Here is a 21,130-nt window from a genome sequence, read left to right as displayed (position 1 = left end):
TTGCGTCCTACACTACCGCGAGCATCTCTGCTATGAGAACAATGATGAGCCAAGTCAGGAACACCGCGCTGGCAGCGTTGAAAGCTATTTCTGCACCAGACAGCTGGTAGCTGCTAAATTTCTCCTCTTCTTTTCCCCTCCTCAAAGTTTGATGCATGAAAAATTCCATGCACGGCAGTATTGCAATGCACAGAGCTGAGTGCTGGGCAGAAGGAGCCATCCACGCGTCCCCTGCTTACACATGGGGTTGGCTTGGCCAGGCTGAGGATCTACAGGTCTAAAGAGCTCCTGTCTGCGGCCTTGCTTTGATGACGGCCATGCAGACAGCCTGTCACCACCCTCAAAAAGCAGCTAGGACCACAGCTAAGAGCACAAAAGCTACGGAGGTGGTATAAAGCACAGAATCCTGCAGAACCCAGGCTGCTCCAGCCCTCTTGCCCATCCCAGCACCTACCTGACTTCTTCCCATGCCTCTTGCCTGCAGAGTGTGCTGTGCGCCCTGCTTTGTTCTTCGGAGCTGCTACGTGAGATGATAAAATATATCTGAATGCTGAGGTGGAGACACAGAGCCCCCCATGCTTGCTGTGCAGGGCTGGGTGGTGGCTGATCCACCAGGAGAAGTGGCTGCCCATGGCTGAGCTGGTGCTCGTGGGACCCCCAGTGTATCTTCCGTGTTCTCCAAGCGTGGAAAAGGCAAATGGTCTCTCAAGGAATGGTGGACAGGGAAACTGGCTCCTGGTTTCTCTGATCTGTCCCACCCATCCCTATCTGCCAGCCCCGAAAGAGCATTCAGAAAGACTTCTATGGGGTGGAATGAGCAGAATTGAGCTGATCTCAATACGAGTGGGGGAATGGATTGCACAGTGCTGGGCACGCTGAGGATGGGCACATTTTTCCCAGCCTGTGGGCAATGGGGGAGAAAACAGACCTGCTCCATCTCTGGGAAAGAGCCTTACCTCGAATGTTCTTGGGAGGGTCTGGTGGCTTCAGCTTGGGTTCAGGTGCTGCTACTTTTGTTGGGCTCTGAACAGCTTAAGGTGGCATCAGTTAGAGAGAACATCAGATTTAATACAGGTCTTGCACTTGCTTGCTTAAAAAGGAGAGAAAAGGACACTGGAAGCTCTATTCAGGTATCTAGGGTGGGTTGGTGGAGCCATGTGTGGTTGAGGATGCAATGGGACATGTATGGGAGACAAAATCTCCTGGAAATTGGTCTTCTAGTACAGAAGCTACTCCTAAGAGGAGCTGCTGGACAGATGAGTGTTGACATGTGGTCACTGCATTGCATGAAGCATGGAGAGAAGCAGACCTCTGCCAAGACTCAGGAGTCCCCATTGTTCAGTACAGACCGTCAGCATCACCTGGCATTGGTGCAAATGGTGTTGGCCTATCTTATAACTATTTCAAATACAATTTTTTCTCTCTGTGAGGTTAGAGACAAACCCAAAAGCACAACAGTTCAAACAAGCCTGAATTCCAGCACTTTCTGTCCCCCATTTGCTATTAGCAGATGCTGGGTTGTGTCCTGGCCTGGCACCAGCTGGTGTTACATTCTGCACTGGAAGGGATGCTGGTGTCTATGGGGGAGATAGCTACAGGCATCTCAGCTGGAAGAAGGCAGTGAGCACCACCAGCAGCTGCCAAAGCATGTGTCAGTGGGAGCCCTGAGGAGGAGGCACTGCAGCCCCAACAGCCTCCCAGGGCTCCCACCAGGAGCTTCATAGCTCACCGTAGGCAGACACGTGGGAGACCCGAAGCAAGGAAATATGTAAGAAGGCATCTATGCTATAAACGACACAAGCCTATCTGTTTACAAAGTTATTCTGGTCTCAGGAGACAACAGGATTTCCATGATCCTCTCTGTTCACCCCAGCAGCAAGCCGAGAACAATCTCTTCTACCACTTATCATCCTCATCTTTCATGTATGCGACTAAACCCTGAGGCTCAATCCAGCCTCACCAGATTACCAGCTGCATGTAGGGCACAGATGAACCCCCAGCTTTTCCCAGGCGGGAGGAAGAGAGAGATGCATGGAAAGAAGATATGCAGAGCTACAAAGGAAAGAGGTGGGAGCAGGGATTGGCTGGCAGGACCCGACTCAGCCGTGTATCTCCTACCTTCTGCTGCCCCAACCTTGGCTGGGGGAGAGCCCACCTGCAGCGGGGCAGCCGCAGACAGGTTGGGGTAGCCTGGCAGCAATCAGACAGAGAGCTGTGTTAGGAGATGTGCTGGGGGAGCTGGGAACCAGCTGGGAGCTTTGCATTGGGCTGGAGGACAAAACCTGGCCCTGTGAGCACGTGCCTTGCAGGTTTTTGTGCCTCGGGTGGGATTTGGCAGCTAACATCCCCACATTGCAGTGCAGAGGACAGGAGGGGAGCAGTGCAACTGAGCTGTCGGTTCTCAGCCCTTCCGAAAGCACTGCTTTAGTTTTGTGTGTTTGCAGAGGAATATCCTACGTGTTGGAGGCACCGAGTCCTGATTTCTGCTGTTAACTCGGCCCTGCTTCAGGCTCTGCTCTTTCCTTGGAAATAGCAGTTACAGAATTTGCAAGCCCCTGCAGGGAAATTAAAGCAGCAAGGCATTTATAGATCCCTAGTTCGGTTTCTCTGCACGCTTTCAACCCCTCTGCTTCCATGCCCCTCTCTGTCTCCTCAGTAGTGGTAACAATCTTCAGGTTTGCTAGAAAACAAATCGAGGAATGCAAATTTAAAAGCCACATTATTAATTTCAGGCTCCAATTGGGTAACATAAGGAGGAGGAGGGAAAAAAAAATTCCTCGATCCTTGCCAAGTTTCAAAGGACAAACCCGAGTAGGAGAGAAATGTGATTTCCCAGCCTCGTCAAGGGGATCATAAACAATGCAGAATAAAAAAGAATATATTTTTTCCCTAAATGATGAGCTCTAAGAGAAGGTGATAGACATTGTCCTTTTCAGCTGGAAAGTGGAAACCAATTGATATTAATATGCTGTTAAAGGAGAATATGAAAAAAGCCCTGTGCAAATTGGCAAGGGTTTAATTAGAGTCACAATAAAAAACAGCCCTGGAGGCATTTTGCTTTTTAGTCATTCGCATACACCTCCACTCACATCGCGTTTGCAGAGCCAGGAAAATTATTAATGCTCATTATCCTGAGAACTTTTCCCTTGTAGCTCTGTGACATTAATGGACAGTTTTACATTTCAGGAGTGGGAGAGAGATGCTTCACCCAAACCCGCTCCACACCAATGGGAGCACCAGGCACGTCCTGCTGGGCTTCTATGGCTCTGGTGGCAACACCAGGTTTTGGTGGGGTTTCTGGTGAGGCAGCAGAAAGTGAACCAAGAAGCCCTTCTTTGTAAAAAAAACACACTGGGGGAAGAGATGTTTGAAACAGTGCAGAAGTACAGGGGAAGGACCTTGAGAAGCCCTTGTCTTTCCCCAAGTGCACGAGCATCTGGGAGAGAAGGGCATAGGATGTGTTTGTCCAGCACCAGGGAGTTGGTAAAACCAAAGCCTAGGTTGGTTCTGTTTGTCCCAGAAGTGAACTGGCACTGCTGGGTTACAAACCAGTGGGGAAAATGGAAGCAGGAAAAGGGGAAGGAAAAAACAAAACAAAAAACCAAGAAAGCTCCTTTTGCTTATTTTGAATGTGGGGGAAAACGTAACTAATGGCAAGGCAGATTTGACAGGCTCCGGGGAAGACTTAGAAATAACAAAACTGTGGAAGACAAGGGAGAATGGCACTCAATTCATCCTCCTTGGGGTAACTGTTCTGCCCGTTTTGGCAGACCCCGCTATGCTCAGACCACAGCCCGAGTCCTTGAACGCACTGAACACACTCCTTTCCCCTCTCACCACACAGCGGGCACAAAAGCATCCCAAGAACATGAGCACAGCTCCTCCTTGACCACAGAAAGCACCACGAGCAGCCAAAGGAGGCTGCTGTCTGCCAGATCCCCGCAACCCAGAGTCAACCCAACTCTGATCTGCCCCTCTAGTCTACGTGCCTGGCTGCTATCCCAGCGTGTGGAGGGATGGAGGAGAAGGGAGAACACATCAGTCTGGCTGGAAATACCTGTTTTTTCCTCCTTCTCTTTCATGGGCAGAGAGGCAGCGGGCTCAGAGGCAGGTCTGATGATGCTTGCTTATGGTGGGAAGCAGAAATTCAGAGGGTGAAAAAACAGCGTGTATGTTAGAGGGGGAAACAAGACAGTGATGGGACATTGATGGGACCTGGGGGGAGGGGGAGTATTATGTCTGTCTGAGCTGACTTTTAAGTAAGGAGGAATTTGTTTCATGCTTCTAAAATTGAGGAGAGAGGCAATGACAGAGGATCTCACTTGGGATTGTTACCCATCTCGGGGTTATTGCGTCTCCTGCAAGTGGGTCACCTTTTTTTAATGAGGTGTTTTCCCTGAGGTTCAAGTGAGTTCCATTCGGAGCCCCTTGTGGTATTTAAAGAAGTACTTTACATTTTGCAGGGCTGGAGTGGGAAGATTATCTCTGGACATCTCTGGAGATTGGGGACCAGATTCCCTCTATGAAGGGACCACGAGAGCTGCAAAACCCCAGCCTGAATCTCCTTTCCTGCACAGAGGTAAGAACTGGGGGCAAACTCTACACTCTTAAGCTCTAAAACAAATTAGGATTGGGCTGTGCTTTGATTCCACATCAAAGACACAGTTCTGGGGTGAGACCTGGCAGTGCAGAAAAACAAACCAGGGCTTGGATGGAGATGATCAGCTCAGCCCTGCCCCCGTAGAGGCAGAGATGTGGTGGCTGTTCCACGGTTTACATTTCTTTATTTACTTATTACCTGGTGCTAAGGGGTGCTGTGAAAACACTACGAGGGCATTGATTCTATCCAGGGAGAAGGGATAACCCCCAAATGCAGGATGCTTTCCAGGTTGCTCAGAGCAGCTTGGCCCTTCATCCCCAACACTGCGCTGTTGCCTCCCTGCCCGCCCCAGATGGACAACATCATATGTGAGATAGGCACTAAATACACCACCCACGTACACACAGCACTTGCAAAAAAAAAAACAAACAATAACAAAACTAGGCCTAAAATATTGCTGTGAGTGAGCATGGATAAAAATCAGGCGACCCCAAGTGTGTGGGGTCCATTGTGGACATAGTGGTGATGGGAGCACTGGGTGGCCAACAACCTCCCCATGCATACTGTAGGTCATATATATGGGTGAAGAGTGCTTTTGAACAGAGAAGATTACCCAGAGTCTGTGGAAGTGGAGATAAACCCCCAGCTTCCCGAGCAGGGTACCTCCCTGTATATAGCTATATATTCATAAACATGTAATCAAGTTTCCTCATCCCTTTGACTGGCTTCTGGCAGCTCCCCCAGACAGACTGTTACTAACATACTGTGGGTGTAAATCGTCCTCCTGGGAAATATCAGGCCCAGAAAGCATGGCAATGGGAGGAATGCGTGTCTAATTCCCCCATGAGAAGCTTAAAAAAAAACGTCCTGCTGTTAAGTTTTATCTGCTCATTTCCAAAAGAAAAGTGAAAACGATGTCTCCTTGTTCGCAGGGGAGGGGAGGAGGAACCCCAGGAGAAAACACAAAAGTTTTCCTCCATGGGGTGATTGGAGAAAATAGGAAGGGGTGTTTGAGGCGCGTGCAAGCTCCATTCTCTGCCCTCTATTTGTGCAGAGCTGCTTGGGGATTGTTGGCGTGTGCCAGTTCTCTCTGAACGCCTGCCCTTGAGCAGGCAGCCAGCCTGCAGCTCAGCCCTTGAGCTGGGACTTGAGGCAGAACTTGGAGAGCCACTGAAGGCAGAGCCAGCCCGCTGGGGGAAGGAAGGTGAGCACAATCCTCTCCCATTGTGCCTTTTTGGGGGGGGGAAAAAAAAAAGAAAAAGGAGGAAAAATAGGGAAAATTGTTCTTTCCTGCATCCAGTCCTGGCTTCTTCCTGCTGCCCTGATAGTAAGAGAGGGGGATGTCAACCCACTGCGTGGTCTTGGGCTCCAAGGTGGACCTGTAACTGTTGGCTTCATGGTTGGAGGAAACATGGCACCTGCTCCTACTGCCCTGGGACTGAACAGGGGCAAAGCAAACCAGGTCTGCTCCGAGGTTGAGGGATGTGAACCCGTCAGGCTGATTTTTATCCATGTCCCCATATCATCCTAGAGCACAGAAAACCCACAGCAGTCCCCACGCGTTCTCCAGCACCGCCAGAGGAGCCGGGGTGAGGAAAAGGCAAAATGAGGAGCGCAGGAAGCATGGCACCAACCTGGCTGGGTGGTGGTGGAGGCAGGAAGGGGGGTGCTGGTGGTGGTTGTGGTGGTGGGGATGGTTTTTGCAGTGGTGGTTTTTGCAGTGGTGGTTTTTGCAGTGCTAACCCGCTGCGGTCGCTCAAAGGCTATCAAAGAGAAGAGGTGGGAGGCACTTTACTGCAGGGCACGGAAGGGTTCTCTGCCCCCCACGAGCTGAGCTGATGACTGATTTCCCAACACGGTTCCAACTGGGGCACTGGGAGGTTTCTGTGGATTAAGGCTGTGACGCTGGGAGCGCGTGCATGCAGGGCTGGAGGCTGTGGCTCTATCAGCTTACCCCGTTGGTGCTGATATTAGCTTAAATACTTACAGCTCTATCATAAACTAATTGCCAATTAAACTTGAAAAGAGGAAAAGAAAGCACGCCCTGTGCACAGGAGAGAGCAGGATGGGCTCCTGCTTGCTGCCATCCTCATGCCAGATGGCAGAGCAATGCTCACCCCAGCACAGCTTCCTCCCAGCACCCCAAATCTGCTCAGCACCAGCGACATCGACCTGTCCCACTGCCATTTGTTCCTTCCCAGTGGCATCTTCCACTCACCAGGGCAAAGGAACTGCTGTCCTGGCTTCAGCACAGCGCTGGGTGTGATGCCCATTGCCTGCCACGACAGCAGGGACCGAAATAACATGTGGAACACAAATTCCTGCTTAACTTACACCTGCTGCCCTCGTGTCCTTGTTTGTCCCACTGCTTCATGCAGATTATTGTGCTTAATTTCATAATAGCCCTGAGCTAGTTTAAATACTTAATTTAGGTCACTTCTAGTCTCCTATGCAGGCTAAATAATCTCTCCTTAACTGGCCTTGGATACAAATCCCTCCTGTCTGCTCTCTGCACATTGCTCTAAGCAACACCCCCAGCTTCATCCTGGCAGAAAATTTTGATGGGAAACATTTTCCAGTGAAACAAATGCAGAGCTGAGAATGCCAGGCTGCGTAAAGGGGAAGAAGGGTTGCCAAAATGTTTCTGATCAGAAAAGCAAAGAATGTTTTGGATTCGTAAAGCATTTTGTTTTTTTTTTTTTAATCCTAAATTACTTAAGGGAGACTTTTAGTTTCTATTTGAAAATTTCAAATCGAATTACTCTAAATATGGTTCATTTACCCAGGAAAAAAAAAAACAAAAACTATTATCCAGCTTTCAGTTAGGTGCATTTTTCTTAATTGTATTTGAAGTTACCTGAAACCACTTCTCCTCCAGTTCTTTCCACTTGCCTGCAAACTGAAGAGCTCAGCATTCACTCAGCTCTATGATTTGTTTCTTTTGGAGGGCAATGCTGAGCCACGAAACTCAGAGCCAAGCTACTGCATCCCCCAAACTCAGGGCTGTTTGATACCAAACTACTTCCAGCTTTGTTAAATAAGGACTCCTATTATTCCATCAATCTATCAAGAGAAATCCCTACCGAGCTCTCCTCTCTTTGCTGCAGACACTTCACAGACATATGTTCACACACACACGTGTACGTACAGACGTACACACATTGTATGTGTTTTTTTTTACAGGTAGCCCAAGGTGACCCAGCCTGGATGCTGCGCCAAATAATTCAAACCCAGCTCCTTCTTAGAGCAAAAGTCTGCAATACTGGGGGGAAAAGTTCACAGCGAGCAGTGGTGTTTCTGATGAGTCTTTTTTTTTATTTCCTTTCCGGCTGCCATTCTAACGAACCTCATGGGGGGAAACCATGCCAGAGGAAGAGGCAAAATGAGGCTGCTGAAGTCAGAGGAAGAAAATATAAGACTCTTTGACAGGACAGAAAATGAGGAGCAATTAGGGAAGACTTATTGCCTGGAAAATGATAATGGACAGAAAACAACCATTTTTTTTTTCTTTTCCTAGTGACATCCGCAAGGAGCATGCAGCGAGGTGTTAAATGCCAGCATTTCAGTTACGTTTTTACTTACTGCCAAAGGCTGAGCCTGCAGCTGCACCTGGAAAAAAACAAGGAGAAGCACGGTCACTGGGAGCAGGAGATCAAACAGGTGCACGGAGTGGGACCAAACAGCCATTAGTCGGCAGGGGCCTTGCTCACAGTCAAATATGTCTGATGCATCATCTTAAAAGCTGCTTTTGTCAAAGCACAGAGGAGATGCACAGGGTCTGATATCACACGCCTTTCTGATGGCGTAGAAAAACCATCTTGGTCCTGGCTGAGAGGTTTTCTGTTAATCTTGACCTACTATTGATGCCCAGTGAAGGACAAGCACATCTTGTGAGGTTCCCTGCGCTAAGTGTGGGTCTGGACCAGTTTGTAGCATCCAGGCGGTCCTCAGCGGGACAGTTTCAGTGCCCTTCCCACAGGGGGCTGCAAAGCCACGAGATTTAAATCTGCCACCCGAAAGCCTCAGCTTGGCACAAACACGGAGCAGGGGACTGCTGGTGGAAGGCTTCCAAGAGGAGAGGGCCATGGAGAACAGTCCCTCTTGCAGAGGAAGAGGATGGTGATGGAGGAGAAGGAAGCACCAGAGAGGTGGGGGGAAAGAAGGAAGACTGATTGACAGATGGGAAGAGAGATGAATGGGAGAAACAAGAGCAGAGGAGAAAAAGAGATAGGAAGAGACACAAGGAACAGAGGGGAGGGAAAAGGAGAGAACAGCATGTCTGTGCCTGTCAACACCAGAAACTTTCCCAGTCTCCTTTGAAGCGATGCAGCCGCTTGGTGGTAGCTGACAAGCTCGTTCCCTTTCAAAGAACCTGCTCGTCTACCATCCCTGGCACACACAAAACATTCCCGTCACGGCCTTCGGAGCCTGGATTTCAGCTTTGATCATCTTAAAGCACATAAATCTTTCAAAAAAATTGGGGGGAGGGAGGGAAAAGATTCTCTTTGGTAATGCTCAAAGCTTCTGCTTGAAAGGCCGAAGGGGCTACTGTGGCTCTGTGACATTTAAACAAGTCTGTTGATGTGGACTGGATGGAAACCCAGAAGAAAGTGGCCCATCTGTGATGTTTCCTGCCCCAATTCCCTGGCCCGATGGATGGTGGGTAGACATCCTTTCTCTAATCTGTGCACCTTCACTTCTGTCACTGCGTTGCTGCAGCAGTCGGATGAGACTGGAGCTGAGCAGAGGGACTGCAGCTCTCAGCGCCGCCTGTGATGCCGACGCACACAGAGCAGGATCCAGAAACCAGCCAGGATAGCTGCGGTGCAGCTCCTGCAGCCAGCTTCCCCAGGCTCGTGGGCTATGGCAAAGCCAAGGCTCTGCTGTGGCTAAATAATTTTCTCCACGGGACAGTAATTTACATTGCTACAAAGCCACAAACCTTTACTTTGGCCCATAGATCTAAACAAAGTCATCCTTGGACTCATCACTGACCTCCCACCCACCAACAGATCCCCTTTGTGGCCACTTGGATCAGTTCTCATTTCTCTGTGCAGCACAACACAGGTAACTACCCACTTCCCTTCTGAAAGCTGAGTTGTCTGCACTGCTTTGAGATGGAGGAGGAGGAGATGAGAGCTTGCTCCCATCCATGGGCATTGTGCAGGTTACTTACATGCATTGGGGGACCCGTTGGGGAGGGGCAGGTAGGATCCTGCTCGCCAAGACCTGGAGCGAAAGTTCTTCTTGCACTTGCCACAGTCCTGCCCTGTAGTGTTGTGCTCACACTCGCACTGGAGGCTGCCCTCCTTGAAGGTGCACAGGTTAGCATGGAGGTTGCATTTGCACCTGGAAGAAGACGGGAGAGATGTCAGTTTTGCTGCACCTTGTCCTTGCCCCACTGTGTTTGAAAATGTAGAGGTGGAGCCGGGTTGGTTACAGCTCTGCTGTTCCTTCTGTAGTGTTTTTCTTCTGAACCCAGGGAATTTGGTGCTGTGGGGTTATGATACCCTGAATGGATCTGCACAATGCATTCTGAGATGAGAGATTCCTGATTCCTCCCACCCAAGTGTGGGAGCAGAGACCATTTCATGGTAAGACAGTCTCCATCCGAGACCCCAGGAATGAGTCCCCACGTTTCTATCACAGACATGCAGCTGTCAGCCCAGATGTAGGCTTTTACTTGGAGGCAGAAAGGAAGCTTTGGTTTTTCGGATGGAGGAGAGCAGTTAACACCAACGTGGCAGTCCCTTGACCCCTGCACAGTGTTCTCAGTTCAAGAGTGTTTTTTTCTATGGTGTGAAGCTGCACATCAAAACCCTTTTTCACTTCGTGCAGTGCAACCCAGCCCACTGTGCCCAAATTAACGTCCAGGAAACGTCACCATCAGAACCTGCCTTGTAGTCAGCACCTCACTAGAGAAGGCAACAATGAAAAACACTATTCAGCAACCTGCAAACATTAACAAACTTTTAATGAGCTGTAGGCCAGTGTGCAGGGAGTAATTATCACCGTGCCCAGCAATTCCTGTTACTCAGATTTGGGAGGTGACGTGCAGAGCACAGAGGCTGAGCTCATAGCTCACATGTGGTTTTGTCCAGCACCCAGCTCAGCCAGTTGGGCAGATGCTGCGGGTACCAAAAATCCTGTTTCATTCTGGACAGTGGATTCCAGCACATCGTGATGGTTTCTCACTGCTTTCTCCACTGTGTAATAATGTACACCCTTCAAAGCAGAACCATTAGAAAATAGTGATGCTGAACCAGATGTGGATGTGTGGAGCGGTCTGACCAGGATGTGTTCTGCTTTGTGGGGCAACTTGCAGAGCTGAGGGAAATGAAATGCTTGCAGAGAAGCTGTGGGAAGAACAGCCTGTTTCTTCTTGTCCTCTGTCAGCCCAGGAATGGACGAAGTGGATGAGGCTGGGAGTTGTGCTTGGGTCTGTTCCTGGCTACAGGCACCACGCATGCCTATGAGCACTTGGAGCCCCTGAAGAGGCTCCCAGGCACCGTGCTGATGTGGTGAGCCCGCCTCTGCTGCCTCTGTTCATGCATGGCTGGATACACTGACTTCATGTATGATTTCTTTCCTTCCTCCCTCCCTGTCCTAAATTCTAGCAAACTGTGCTCAGAGGCTGAGCGTAAGCTAGGTGAGAGCATCCCCATAGCACAGCCCTGCCCAGCTCTGGCCAAGCAGGGTAGGGAGTTTCACAGCCTCTAAAAAGGAAGAAGAGAACGGGGGAGGAAATGGTGCCGGTGGATCAGGGGCTGGCACGCTCAGTGTGCTCCACTGGAGCCTGGAGCTGGAGGAGCTGTGTCAGGCTGAAAGCAGACAGCCTCCAAGCACCCACACTCTGCAGCTGAAGCACGCTGTGGCTTTGGGCAGTTTCACACCTGGGGATGATGCATTTCAGCTGCTCTGTGCCCATTGTGAGGACAGATTTCGGCAGAGCCGTCCCAGCCCTTTGGCAGAGGTGATGCCCGGCCATCGGTGCTGCAGAGCTGGGCTCTGAATTATTCAGCGTCCAGTGAATCTGGCCTCCTTCTTTCACTTCCGAATAAGCGAGCGGGAGGGGAGGAGGGAAAGAAGCAGGCAGAGAAGGGGGTTAAAGCAGGTCAGAGCCTCACTGCGGCCGCACCGGGCCCTGAAGCAGAGCAGCAGTGTTGGAGAGCCACAGCTGCCTCCTCCTGTCCCTGCACGGTGTCTGTTCCTTTGCCAGCGGATGCTGCTTTGCCGGAGAAGAGCCTCACTTCCTAATTGGTGTAAACAAGGAAAATTAAATAAAGAGCAAACACAGGCAGCCTCTCGCCCTTCTCGCCTGGCTCGCCTATTTCTCACTGCTCAGCCCATCACCGCTGTGCAGAAGTTTTGTTATCCAAAAGATCAATTTTACTGGGGAATTGCTTTCTGGCTTTGACCTTTGAGAATTCATCAATCTAAGCAGGGAACTATAACCCCAGTGAGCTGACCCCGCAACACAGCACTTCTCAGAGCAATCAATCAGGCTGCATTATTTAATAGCCAGCAGCTGGCCCAGGTTGCCAATCCCGTTTTGCCTCAGCCTTTCCGCATTTGGACTTCCCCGCTCTGCAGCTCAGCTTTAACCCCTTTCCCAGGCTTTCCTGCCTCCCCCTCCGGGCCTCCAGCCCAAGGACATGCTCTCGTTGCCAGTCTGTGCTCAGCATCGCTCCCCAGCCAAGATCCAGCTGGTGGAGACAGGAGAAAATGACATTAACCCGGTCCCCTGGGTGGGAGCCGCTCGTCCTGCTCGTCTCTTCTCTTCTTTCCCGGGCGTGCAGCCATCTCAGGAAAGAGAGGATGAAGGGAAAGGTTAGGAGCTACTTAGCAATGAGGCTTAAAGAGCAGCAGTGGGGCAGACACCTGTGCTCTGCAATGGTGAAGGCAGCAACGGCCTCAGTCCAGAGCTGACTCTGCTCTGCCTGCAGCACAGAGCTGAGCACAGGGTGCTCTGGAGGGCTGGCGGCTGTTCTTATTCTATTCCGTTTGGATACTATGGAAAAATTCTTCTCAGAAAGAGTGGTGAGGCACTGGCATAGCTGCCCAGGGAGTGGTGGAATCACTGTCCCCAGAGGTGTTCCAGACCCATGGGGATGTGGCACTGAGGGACGTGTCAGTGGGCATGAGCTGGGGTTGGTGTTGGGCTTAGGGTTCTTAGAAGTCTTTTCCAACCTTCATGTTTTGTTTCTATTCTATGGTTCTCCTTTCCAGCTCATGTCTCCAGACTAGCAGTGATGGCAGCAGTTCTTGGTGAGTATTCAGAGCCTACGTGTGGTGCAGCCATGGTGGGTGACAGCAAACCCAATGGGAACACAGCACCCTCGGTGACCTGGGGACACCCAGCTCTGCTGCTGGGAGGTGTACACAGCTGCCTTTTGCATTGCAAGCTCACACCACGCCTCAGCAAAAGTTGCCAGAGCAACATTTGGCCCAACACACTGCAGTTTGCACGATAGGGTATTTATGAGTTTATCCTTAGTGCAGGTCGTTCGGCTGCTGCCTTCCCTCCAAGTGGTGCAGAGCGGTTGGAAGCTGCCAATGCCTCCACCAGGGAACGGGAAGGAGCTTGGAGAGCCAAGGAAAGTTTACAGAAAGTGTCCTTCTTTTTTTTTTTATTTCTTTTTTTTTGAGCCATAAAGAGCAGCTCTCCATCCCTGCGTTTCCCCACGTCAGCATCCTGGAGGTCACAGCAGCGAGCGGCTGGAGGCGTGCTGGTGCCAAGACATCAGGCTGCGGGAGCAGGCAGAGCCTGCGGGTGGGTGCAGGAAAGCAGCCACCTCCCCTGAGCTTTCACTACCAATGACTTTAGAAACGAGTTTTAAAAGACCTCTCAACCTTTTTCTCCCTTCCGAAGATCCTTATGTGTTTCACAACCGCTTTTCTGCCCATAGCTGCATTTTGAAGAGCGCGAAACTCAGGAACATCTCTTTGCTCCTTTCCTTCCTGACCTCCTTGCTTTGTGGGCAAGGACATGGGACAGCAGAAGCCACGATGGTGTGAGACCACCTCTGTTTCCAAGCCTCCCTCTGGTCCATCCCATGCAGTCATCTCCACCCTGTGCTCGAGGTGAGGATGCTGCTGCAGGTGGCCCAGGGATGCGGTGGAGACCTGGTCCCCTCCCACTGGCTCTCATGCTCTCTCCGATCCGTGCTCTGGGCTGGCAGTGGTGCCCCCCTGTTCCCTTTCTGCTTATCCGAGCTGGCATTGGGGAGAGATAGAACACAGCAGAAAGCTGCTAATGACTGCCATCCAAAGGAAGGATTATGATCGCTTTCCCCTGAATTGTTTGCTCTCACTGTAATTGATGAGCCTTTAATGAGTCTCATGGGATGTTGTGTTTGAAGGGAGCTCTTTCCTCTCCATCCCGGAGGAGAACGGTGTTTCAACTGATCTCAGCTCTTGGGGAAACATGAATAACTCTTCCCCTCTCTCTATTGTCATCCCCAGCCACGCTCACAGCACGCTCTAGCAGCTGCCTGGCCGTGGCTCACCCACTTTTTACCTGCTCCTTTGTGACTGTTTTGGCAGCTCAGCAAAAGCATGGAGCAGATCTGTTGGGCAAAGCATGATGAGTGCTCGGCTTGGATTGCTTCTGGCCCATCTGTGCGTGCAGAAGCAAGGAAAAAATGTCAGAGGCACCATCTCTTGCTGAGGACCTCTTGGGCAGAGTGGGGCTGAAGGGGCCATGCAAACACAGAATGGGACAAATGTGGCTCATTTACCCAGGAGCAAAGCCAGGAGTGTAACTGAGCTGTGGCTGAAGCCAAACAGGGAGGAAGAGCCATCTTAATGCTCTGCTTCTTTCAGTGCAAAGCGGGGAGGGAGGCTTTGGGGTTTTGCTGCTTTTTGTAGAGCCAAAAAATGAGCAAGAAAGAAAAACGCCCTGGGTTAGGTCAGAGGGACGTGCTGTGAGTGGTTCCTTTTCCTTGCGGGTTTTTGCTTCTGGTTGTGTGGTGGGGACTGATGAGGGGAGGAGCCCTGCTCACTGCCCTTCGAAATGATTTGAGGTTTGGGTTGCAAAGAGGAGACAATTTAAAAGATGCGAAAATGGAGAGCGTGCTAGCTGGCTGTTCCCATTCAAGTGGCTATTTATTTGAAATAAGTTGACACTCACCAGCTGTCAGGATCCTGCTGACTGGTGGAGCATTGTTTACATTCAAAGCTGACTTAAAAAGGCAAACACTAAACCAAACTTCCCCATTAGGGGGTCAGGCAGCAGAAGGGAGGAAGGGTGAGGAGGACGTCGCAGGGATACATGACCGTAAATATTTGCAGAGTAATGTGTGTAAATGCTCTTGGTCTTTCTCCTGGAATGCAATAACACCTGCAATTGAGTTCATTGGCCAAATTGGATTTGGGCTCCTGTAGAAGTCTCTTTATATTAAGTGCTTTAACATACATCACCTTCTCAGTCTATCGACAAAATTCTATTATCTGCTCAGGGCTGGACACAGCAAAAAAAAAACACCTGGGTGGAAATAAAAACCTTCACAAAACTAAGCAAGGAGCAGGTGATGGGACCTGGGGCATCTGCCTATTGACAGAGTGTCAGCAGTGCCTGGGTGCAGGGGGAAATTTGTCCCTAACTGCCTCGTTCCCTCCCAGCAAGCTTCCGTGGGAGTAAAGCCCTTTACGAGACTGTAGGAAAGCAAAGCAAACAGTTGCTGTGCCTTAACTTAATTTAACTATATGACCAAGAGCAAGGTTTTGCTTGAACTGAAGCTAATTCCAGCCTGGGTGAGTGCCAGGGAAATTCATCCTTCCAGCTCTTGGGGCTGCCTGGCACGGAGATGAGGACGGAATGAGGACCGCATGGCACCGCTGGTGCAGGCTTGGTCGTCCTTGACACCAGGATGCTGTTACCTCTGGGGACTGGTGTGTGTCTGCTGGGGGCTGTGGGACAGAGCAGGGGTGATGGGGGCTGTGCCAAAGGTGCTGAGTGTGGGTGGGGCTGGTTGGGAGCTGGTGGGTCAGATCATGAGGGAAAGTAGAGTCACAGAATCGTGAAGGTTGGAAAAGATCACTAAGATCCCCAGGTCCAACCCCAACCCACCCCACTGTGCCCACTGATACGTCCCTCCATGCCACATCCCCACAGCTATGGTAGACTTCTGGGACAGTGACTCCATCACTCCCTGGACAGCTGTGCAACACCGCTCTTTCTGAGAAGAAATGTTTCCTGATGTCTGTGTAGCATGGGGCTTGTTTTGGGGTGGTATTCCTGGGCATGCCCAGATGGCAGAAGCCCATGCTTCACCAGATCCTGTACCCCCAGGTCCCTGCTATCTCCCTGCTGCAATGCAGAAGTTATGCAGCTGGTGGGTCCCACCTGGTCTTCACGGGAAGGCATTCAGTGGAGACATCAGTCATTATGCAGAATCTAAAGGGACTGCTTCAGAGTTTTGTGTCTATTGCGTGGTGATGAGTATCACTCCCTCCTCCTGCCTTTCTCCACAGACTGCTTATCACCAGCAGGACAGACAGACAGAGCGTGCACAGGGGCAGGGAGGACAAAGGAGAAAAATCTTAATAATCAGCCTGAAATTGATTCACTTCGGCTCGATCTGATTTCTCCTAACTGGATCCATGTGTCCCAGCCATGGCACATTAACTTCAATTACAGCTTATTAATGTCTCTGTGATGGAGCGTGCCCCACTGAGCACTGTGGTGACTGACGTTATGGAGGGGAAAAGATTACTCCAAAGAGACACGATGTGTAATGGAGACAGAATTCATAGCCCTCTGCCAGTCCCAGCAGACAGGATAAGCTCATCCACCCGCTCTCGAGAAAACAACCGAGCTCACTGCAGCATCAGGGAGAAGATTGGAACTGGATGATCTCTAAGGTCTTTTCCAGCCTAAGTCTATGATTCTATGACTCTACAATGAGCAGTGAGCAGAGATCTGTGGGGAAAAGCTCTTCCGCTTCCCTTACCCGCCTGCCTGGCACGCACACAAGCACAAGCACACAGGCCAAGGGCTTGCTCGTGTCTATTCCTGTCCTGACTCCTCTGCAGCTCCAGTTACTTTGCAGATCAATAGGGACAGGATGGAAGGAAAGAAAAAAAAAAAAAAAAAGGAAAAAAAAAAAAAAGATATAGAAAAGACAGACAGTAAAAATAAACCTTCAGCCCTGAAAGGAGAAATGAACCACCCTGAGGTTGCAGGAGATGCAGACAGCAGCATCAAGAAGGGAGTGAGGGCCCTCAGGACACACTTCATTTTCAGGTCCTGCCAAGCTCTTGGGCCCCCACCGACTTGGCTAATGGAAGAAAGGAAGGCAGCGGAGTATTTCCCTTTTCTCCCTGTATCCTTAGCTCCTTCATTCTGCTTTTCTGCAAAGCTCTGCAGGGTTGTGGTGAGCAGTTTTTGTTGATGGGAAGCAGAGAGAGGTGAAGGATGAGTGTGCTTGGATGAGGTCCTGGGATGGCACTGCACCAGCATGAAGAACCACCCATTGCAGCCTGCCCTGACAGCAAAGCATTCTGCTCTTCCCTTCACTATGAGCTGCAACTGGAGATGGACATCTCTCATTGCATGCCATGGACCACCACTATGCAGTGCCATGCACTGCAGCCATGCACCACTTCTCCTCCATCCAGTCCTGGGCTGCTCCCATCTGCAGGTCACCAGCACCTCTGCACCCCAGCTGGGATCCTCTGGCTGTTTTTGCCTTTATTCATAATCATCTTCCCTCTCGTTTCCTATGACCTCAGTGGTGAATCCCAAACGACACATCCTTTCCCTTCCTTCCACAGTTTTCATTGATTTCTCCTCTCTTCATCTCAATACCCCACCCCTTGTTGGACTGCACACAAGATTTAATTTGGTCTTAGTCCCTGCACGTAACAGGCTTTGCTTATAGCTCAAATTAGATTGCTTTCCAGAAAAAAAAGAAAAAGAAAAAAAAAAGGCCCTGCTTGCTGGGACTGGAATAACCACCAGAGCAGAGTGAATTCATACAGAGCTGCTCCACCTGATGCACTGCTTATCCACAGCTCCTCAGCAACTCAGCACTGGGGGTTCAGCCCAGGACAGCCATCAACTCCATCCCTGTCCTAGAGACCTCCAGGACCCAGCCAGCAAAGCCCAACCCCTCTCCTCCCAGCCTTGGCAGAAATGCAGCATTGCAGCAACCACCGGACCTTTGCAACTTGATTGCACTGGCCCAGGGCTGTGGGTGGATGTGAAATCTCTGATGTCTCATAAGGGGTTGTGCCACCCCCACACCGTGTTCCTCTCCTGTTCCATTTGATTCTTTTCACAAACATTTGTTGGGGTTTTCTCTCTCAAAGCAATCTCTGCTGCTATAATAAGGTGAGGTTTGGACAGGGTGGGAAAGGAAGACACCTGACAGGCAGCAAGAGGCTCAGTTATGGGAAATCTCAGCACTGTAGCCAGGAATTAGAGATGCTGAAGTGACACCTTCTGCACAAGGCAGGCAGAAAAGGCAAAGTGATCTGTGGGGACAGGCAGCCATGGGCCATCACAACCCCTACACTACACAGTAGCAGCTCTATTTTACCACATATCCTAAAGCATCAAGAATCCCAAATATTCTGTGGACACAGCAATGAGTCCTTGGTTACCTGCACGGCACCTTCCAAGCTCAGAATCCAAAGGTCCTTGCACAAGGGCACAGATATCACATCCTCATTTACTGAATGAAAGCTGAAAACTCTGCATCCTTATAACAGCCCAAAGTCTGACCAGCCCCGATGTCCAGCCATCCACTCCAACCCTTCCTGTCCACTCAGTGCCGCCTACCAGACACTGCAGCTTTGCCACCAAGGAGCCACCATGCTTGGAGTCAAAGGGAAAGCAGTGTGCTGGCCTGGTATCTGCCTTTGCCTGCTTTGTGGCTGCTTGCTCAGCCCTTCCCGCTGCCCTTCCCGTCACCCCCGCTGAAATAAAGGGCTCTTCCATCCCTTCCTCTCCCTTGGAGCGCAGTCAAAGCCAGCCTCGGCGGCAGCTGCGGAACATTTCTGCTTGCGAGACTCAGAAGCAAACAGTTTGGAAGCAATACAAACGGCTCCTCTGTCGCTGTGGAGATTCTTGTTAGCAGTGGTGGGTGATGGGGAGATTTTTCCCCTCTCGCCTCTGAGTCTCACACAAGCTGCATCCACAAGCTGGATGGGAAATCAGCCATCTCGGCATTTTTCCACCTTACTTTGCTTTTTCGGTTGATGTCATAACATAACATATGGCATTGCACAGAGAAACGAGAAATAAAAAGCAGGAGAAACAAATCCCCTCCTGCCCAGCCCTGCCCCAGAGCTGGTGCTGGCTTTGGCCTCTCCCCAAAGCTTGGTGGCTGGAACTGGAGCTGAGCCAGGATGATCCTCCTTGGACCAATGGAGTTTAATGGGGAAAGCCTCATTCCACCTCTTCCCCCCCCCCCGCAGAGGGCATCCCTGGGGGTGCTTCAGCCCTTCCCTGCAAGGACACATCCCTTTTCATGACAACAATGCTGCCCTGGCTGGGGAAAGGGGATATCAGAGGGAGGAACGCTGCTCATCTATCAGTTGACATCAACGCTGGTGGCTTAGTTCTGCATCAGTAAACCTCTTCTCATCCCTCCAAGAAGACAAGATATACAAAGAAATACAGCGGCCATTACCTGCCGGTGACTTCAATGTTGGAGACGGCGTAGAAGTACTTGTAGAGGTTCTCCCTCTGCACGTAGGTGCCCCCCAGCGCCGGTCGCAGCAGCCTCATCCTCAGGTCGGTCACGGTGAAGAAGTCCTTGAGCCCCTTGGCGCTCTCCAGCCTTGTGTACAAGTTGTCCATGTTCTTGAGGTCGGGGCCAGCAAAGATGGCGAAGCGGTCCCTCACCTCAAAGCGGACGGTCTTCTCCTTTTTGGAGCCCGCCCAGCGGGAATATTCCTCCGTGCAGAGGACCCTGTTGGCACTGGTGGTGGAGAGGTCCCGGACCCTCCGTGCTGGCATGCTGAAGGCCTCCATGCAGTCATCTGCATAATACTGGTACGGGTGCCAAGTCCTCCCGTTGTCCAGCGACTTCTCCAACATCATGATGGTGGGACGGCCGTACTCAAAGGTGATGACGATGTCGTCCGTCAGCTCGATGCTCTTGTTCCAGGACAGAGTGATGTTGGCCAGCAGCGGTTCCGGGTACCGGCGCCATGTCACACTCTGCCAATACGTGGCCAAGCCTTCATCCTCGCTGTCAAACATGAGCTTTGGTGGGTGGGCCAGGTCTGGGTTGGAGGCGTCGCACTCGTCGCTGCACAGGTACGGGTTCTCCTGGAACAACAACAGTGGTCACAAGAAAAGGCAACACGTGGGCATCCCTGCCAGACCCTACTTGTCCCATCCCAGTTTTTTGGTGCTTTTGGTAAATGTTGTCTGCCCAGCTGAGCTGAAGTATTGGAGGCCTGGCTCTGCATGGGTTCTCTGCCCTATGGACAGCTGAGCTGTTTCCTCTGATAGGCCCTTTGGGAAAGGGCCCTTCAATTTGACACAGGGGTGATTTTCATGGAAAGCACTTTCCCTGACACAGTCTCTAAGAAACTTCATTTCAGCTTGGCCAAGTTACAAGCCCATGGAAGGCCGTTTTCATGCCTGCTTGCTCATAAGAACAAACAGCTCAGCCCCCAGGCACAGCTGCACTGGGCACATCCGTGTCCCCAGTGGCTCCTAATACCAGTCCCAGGCTCTGTGGAGCCCAGCACCACTGCAGGAGGAAGCCCCATCCCCCATCCATGCTCAGGGCTCTGCAGAGAGCAGAGCTTTGTGCTCATTGCCCATGGGGATAGGCACTTTCCAAGGTGTGGTGCAATGGCAGAAATGGTACAGCCATCCCATTATGCCCACAGGTGATATGTGCTCATGTCCCCTTTTGCTCATATCCCCATCTCCTCCTGTCCCCATGTGCTGAACTGCACTGTGAGCGCACAGTGAAGGTCATACACACCGAAGTGTTAAAGGTTTGGAGGCACACATCAGGGTTACCTGGGCTGCTGGGTCTATTGCTCGTGAATGTGTGAAAACCCTTTGTGACAAGCCGGGGTCTCTCCTGCCCTTCAGCCCCTGTAGGGATGTGTTATAGCAAGCATCAACCCCTGAAAAACTCTGCATGGCTCCACGCTGCAAATCTTTGCATACAATGCATCTCCTTGCTCCCCTCTCAGACCCAAACCTGGGCTGTGAGTGCACCAGGCTCAGCTGCAGCCAATGCCTTATCATACAGGAGGTGATAAAGCAGCTGGAGCTGACTGAGGTTGATGCCTGGAGGTGAGCAGCCTGCAGAGTGGTGGGGTCTAGTCTGGTCATCCTGAGTACAGCACGTTAGCAAGGTAAGAATGAGAGCTGTTTTGTGGAGAGATGCTGCTTTGCCTGTGGTCCTGGCTGCGAGTTTGCTTTGAGCTGTGAATCTTTTGAAACCCCAAGTGCTTGTGGTCTGCTTTTAGGGTATGCAGTGTGTGCCCTGGGCAAAGCAGAGGGTTTCTGGCTCTCATAAGTGGGTGTTCTCAGGTGCAATGTGGGGGATT

General features: G+C 51.0%; 1 protein-coding gene across 7 annotated transcripts in view; it reads right to left on the bottom strand.

The window, feature by feature from the left end:
• Nucleotides 1-21,130, bottom strand: part of NTNG2 (netrin G2) — a 40,042-nt gene that overhangs the window by 4,478 nt on the left and 14,434 nt on the right. Inside the window, exons 3-9 of one of the 7 annotated variants that reach the window (XM_090121316.1) lie at nucleotides 19,240-19,883; nucleotides 9,777-9,949; nucleotides 8,183-8,209; nucleotides 6,235-6,363; nucleotides 4,058-4,126; nucleotides 957-1,031; nucleotides 455-520 (exon numbers count right to left, since the gene is read on the bottom strand). In XM_090121316.1, coding sequence (XP_089977442.1) covers nucleotides 455-520; nucleotides 957-1,031; nucleotides 4,058-4,126; nucleotides 6,235-6,363; nucleotides 8,183-8,209; nucleotides 9,777-9,949; nucleotides 19,240-19,883 — 1,183 coding nt within the window. The remainder of the gene's footprint in view (nucleotides 1-454; nucleotides 521-956; nucleotides 1,032-4,057; nucleotides 4,127-6,234; nucleotides 6,364-8,182; nucleotides 8,210-9,776; nucleotides 9,950-19,239; nucleotides 19,884-21,130) is intronic. The other 6 variants (XM_090121317.1, XM_090121318.1, XM_090121319.1 and 3 more) reach the window with 6 other exon arrangements.

This window comes from Phasianus colchicus, chromosome 19 (genome assembly GCF_987193195.1).
Source record: "Phasianus colchicus chromosome 19, bPhaCol1.hap1.1, whole genome shotgun sequence".
Taxonomy (NCBI): Eukaryota; Metazoa; Chordata; class Aves; order Galliformes; family Phasianidae; genus Phasianus; species Phasianus colchicus.
Note: the sequence above shows the minus strand (reverse complement) of the source record. Positions and strands in the feature narration are given on the sequence as shown.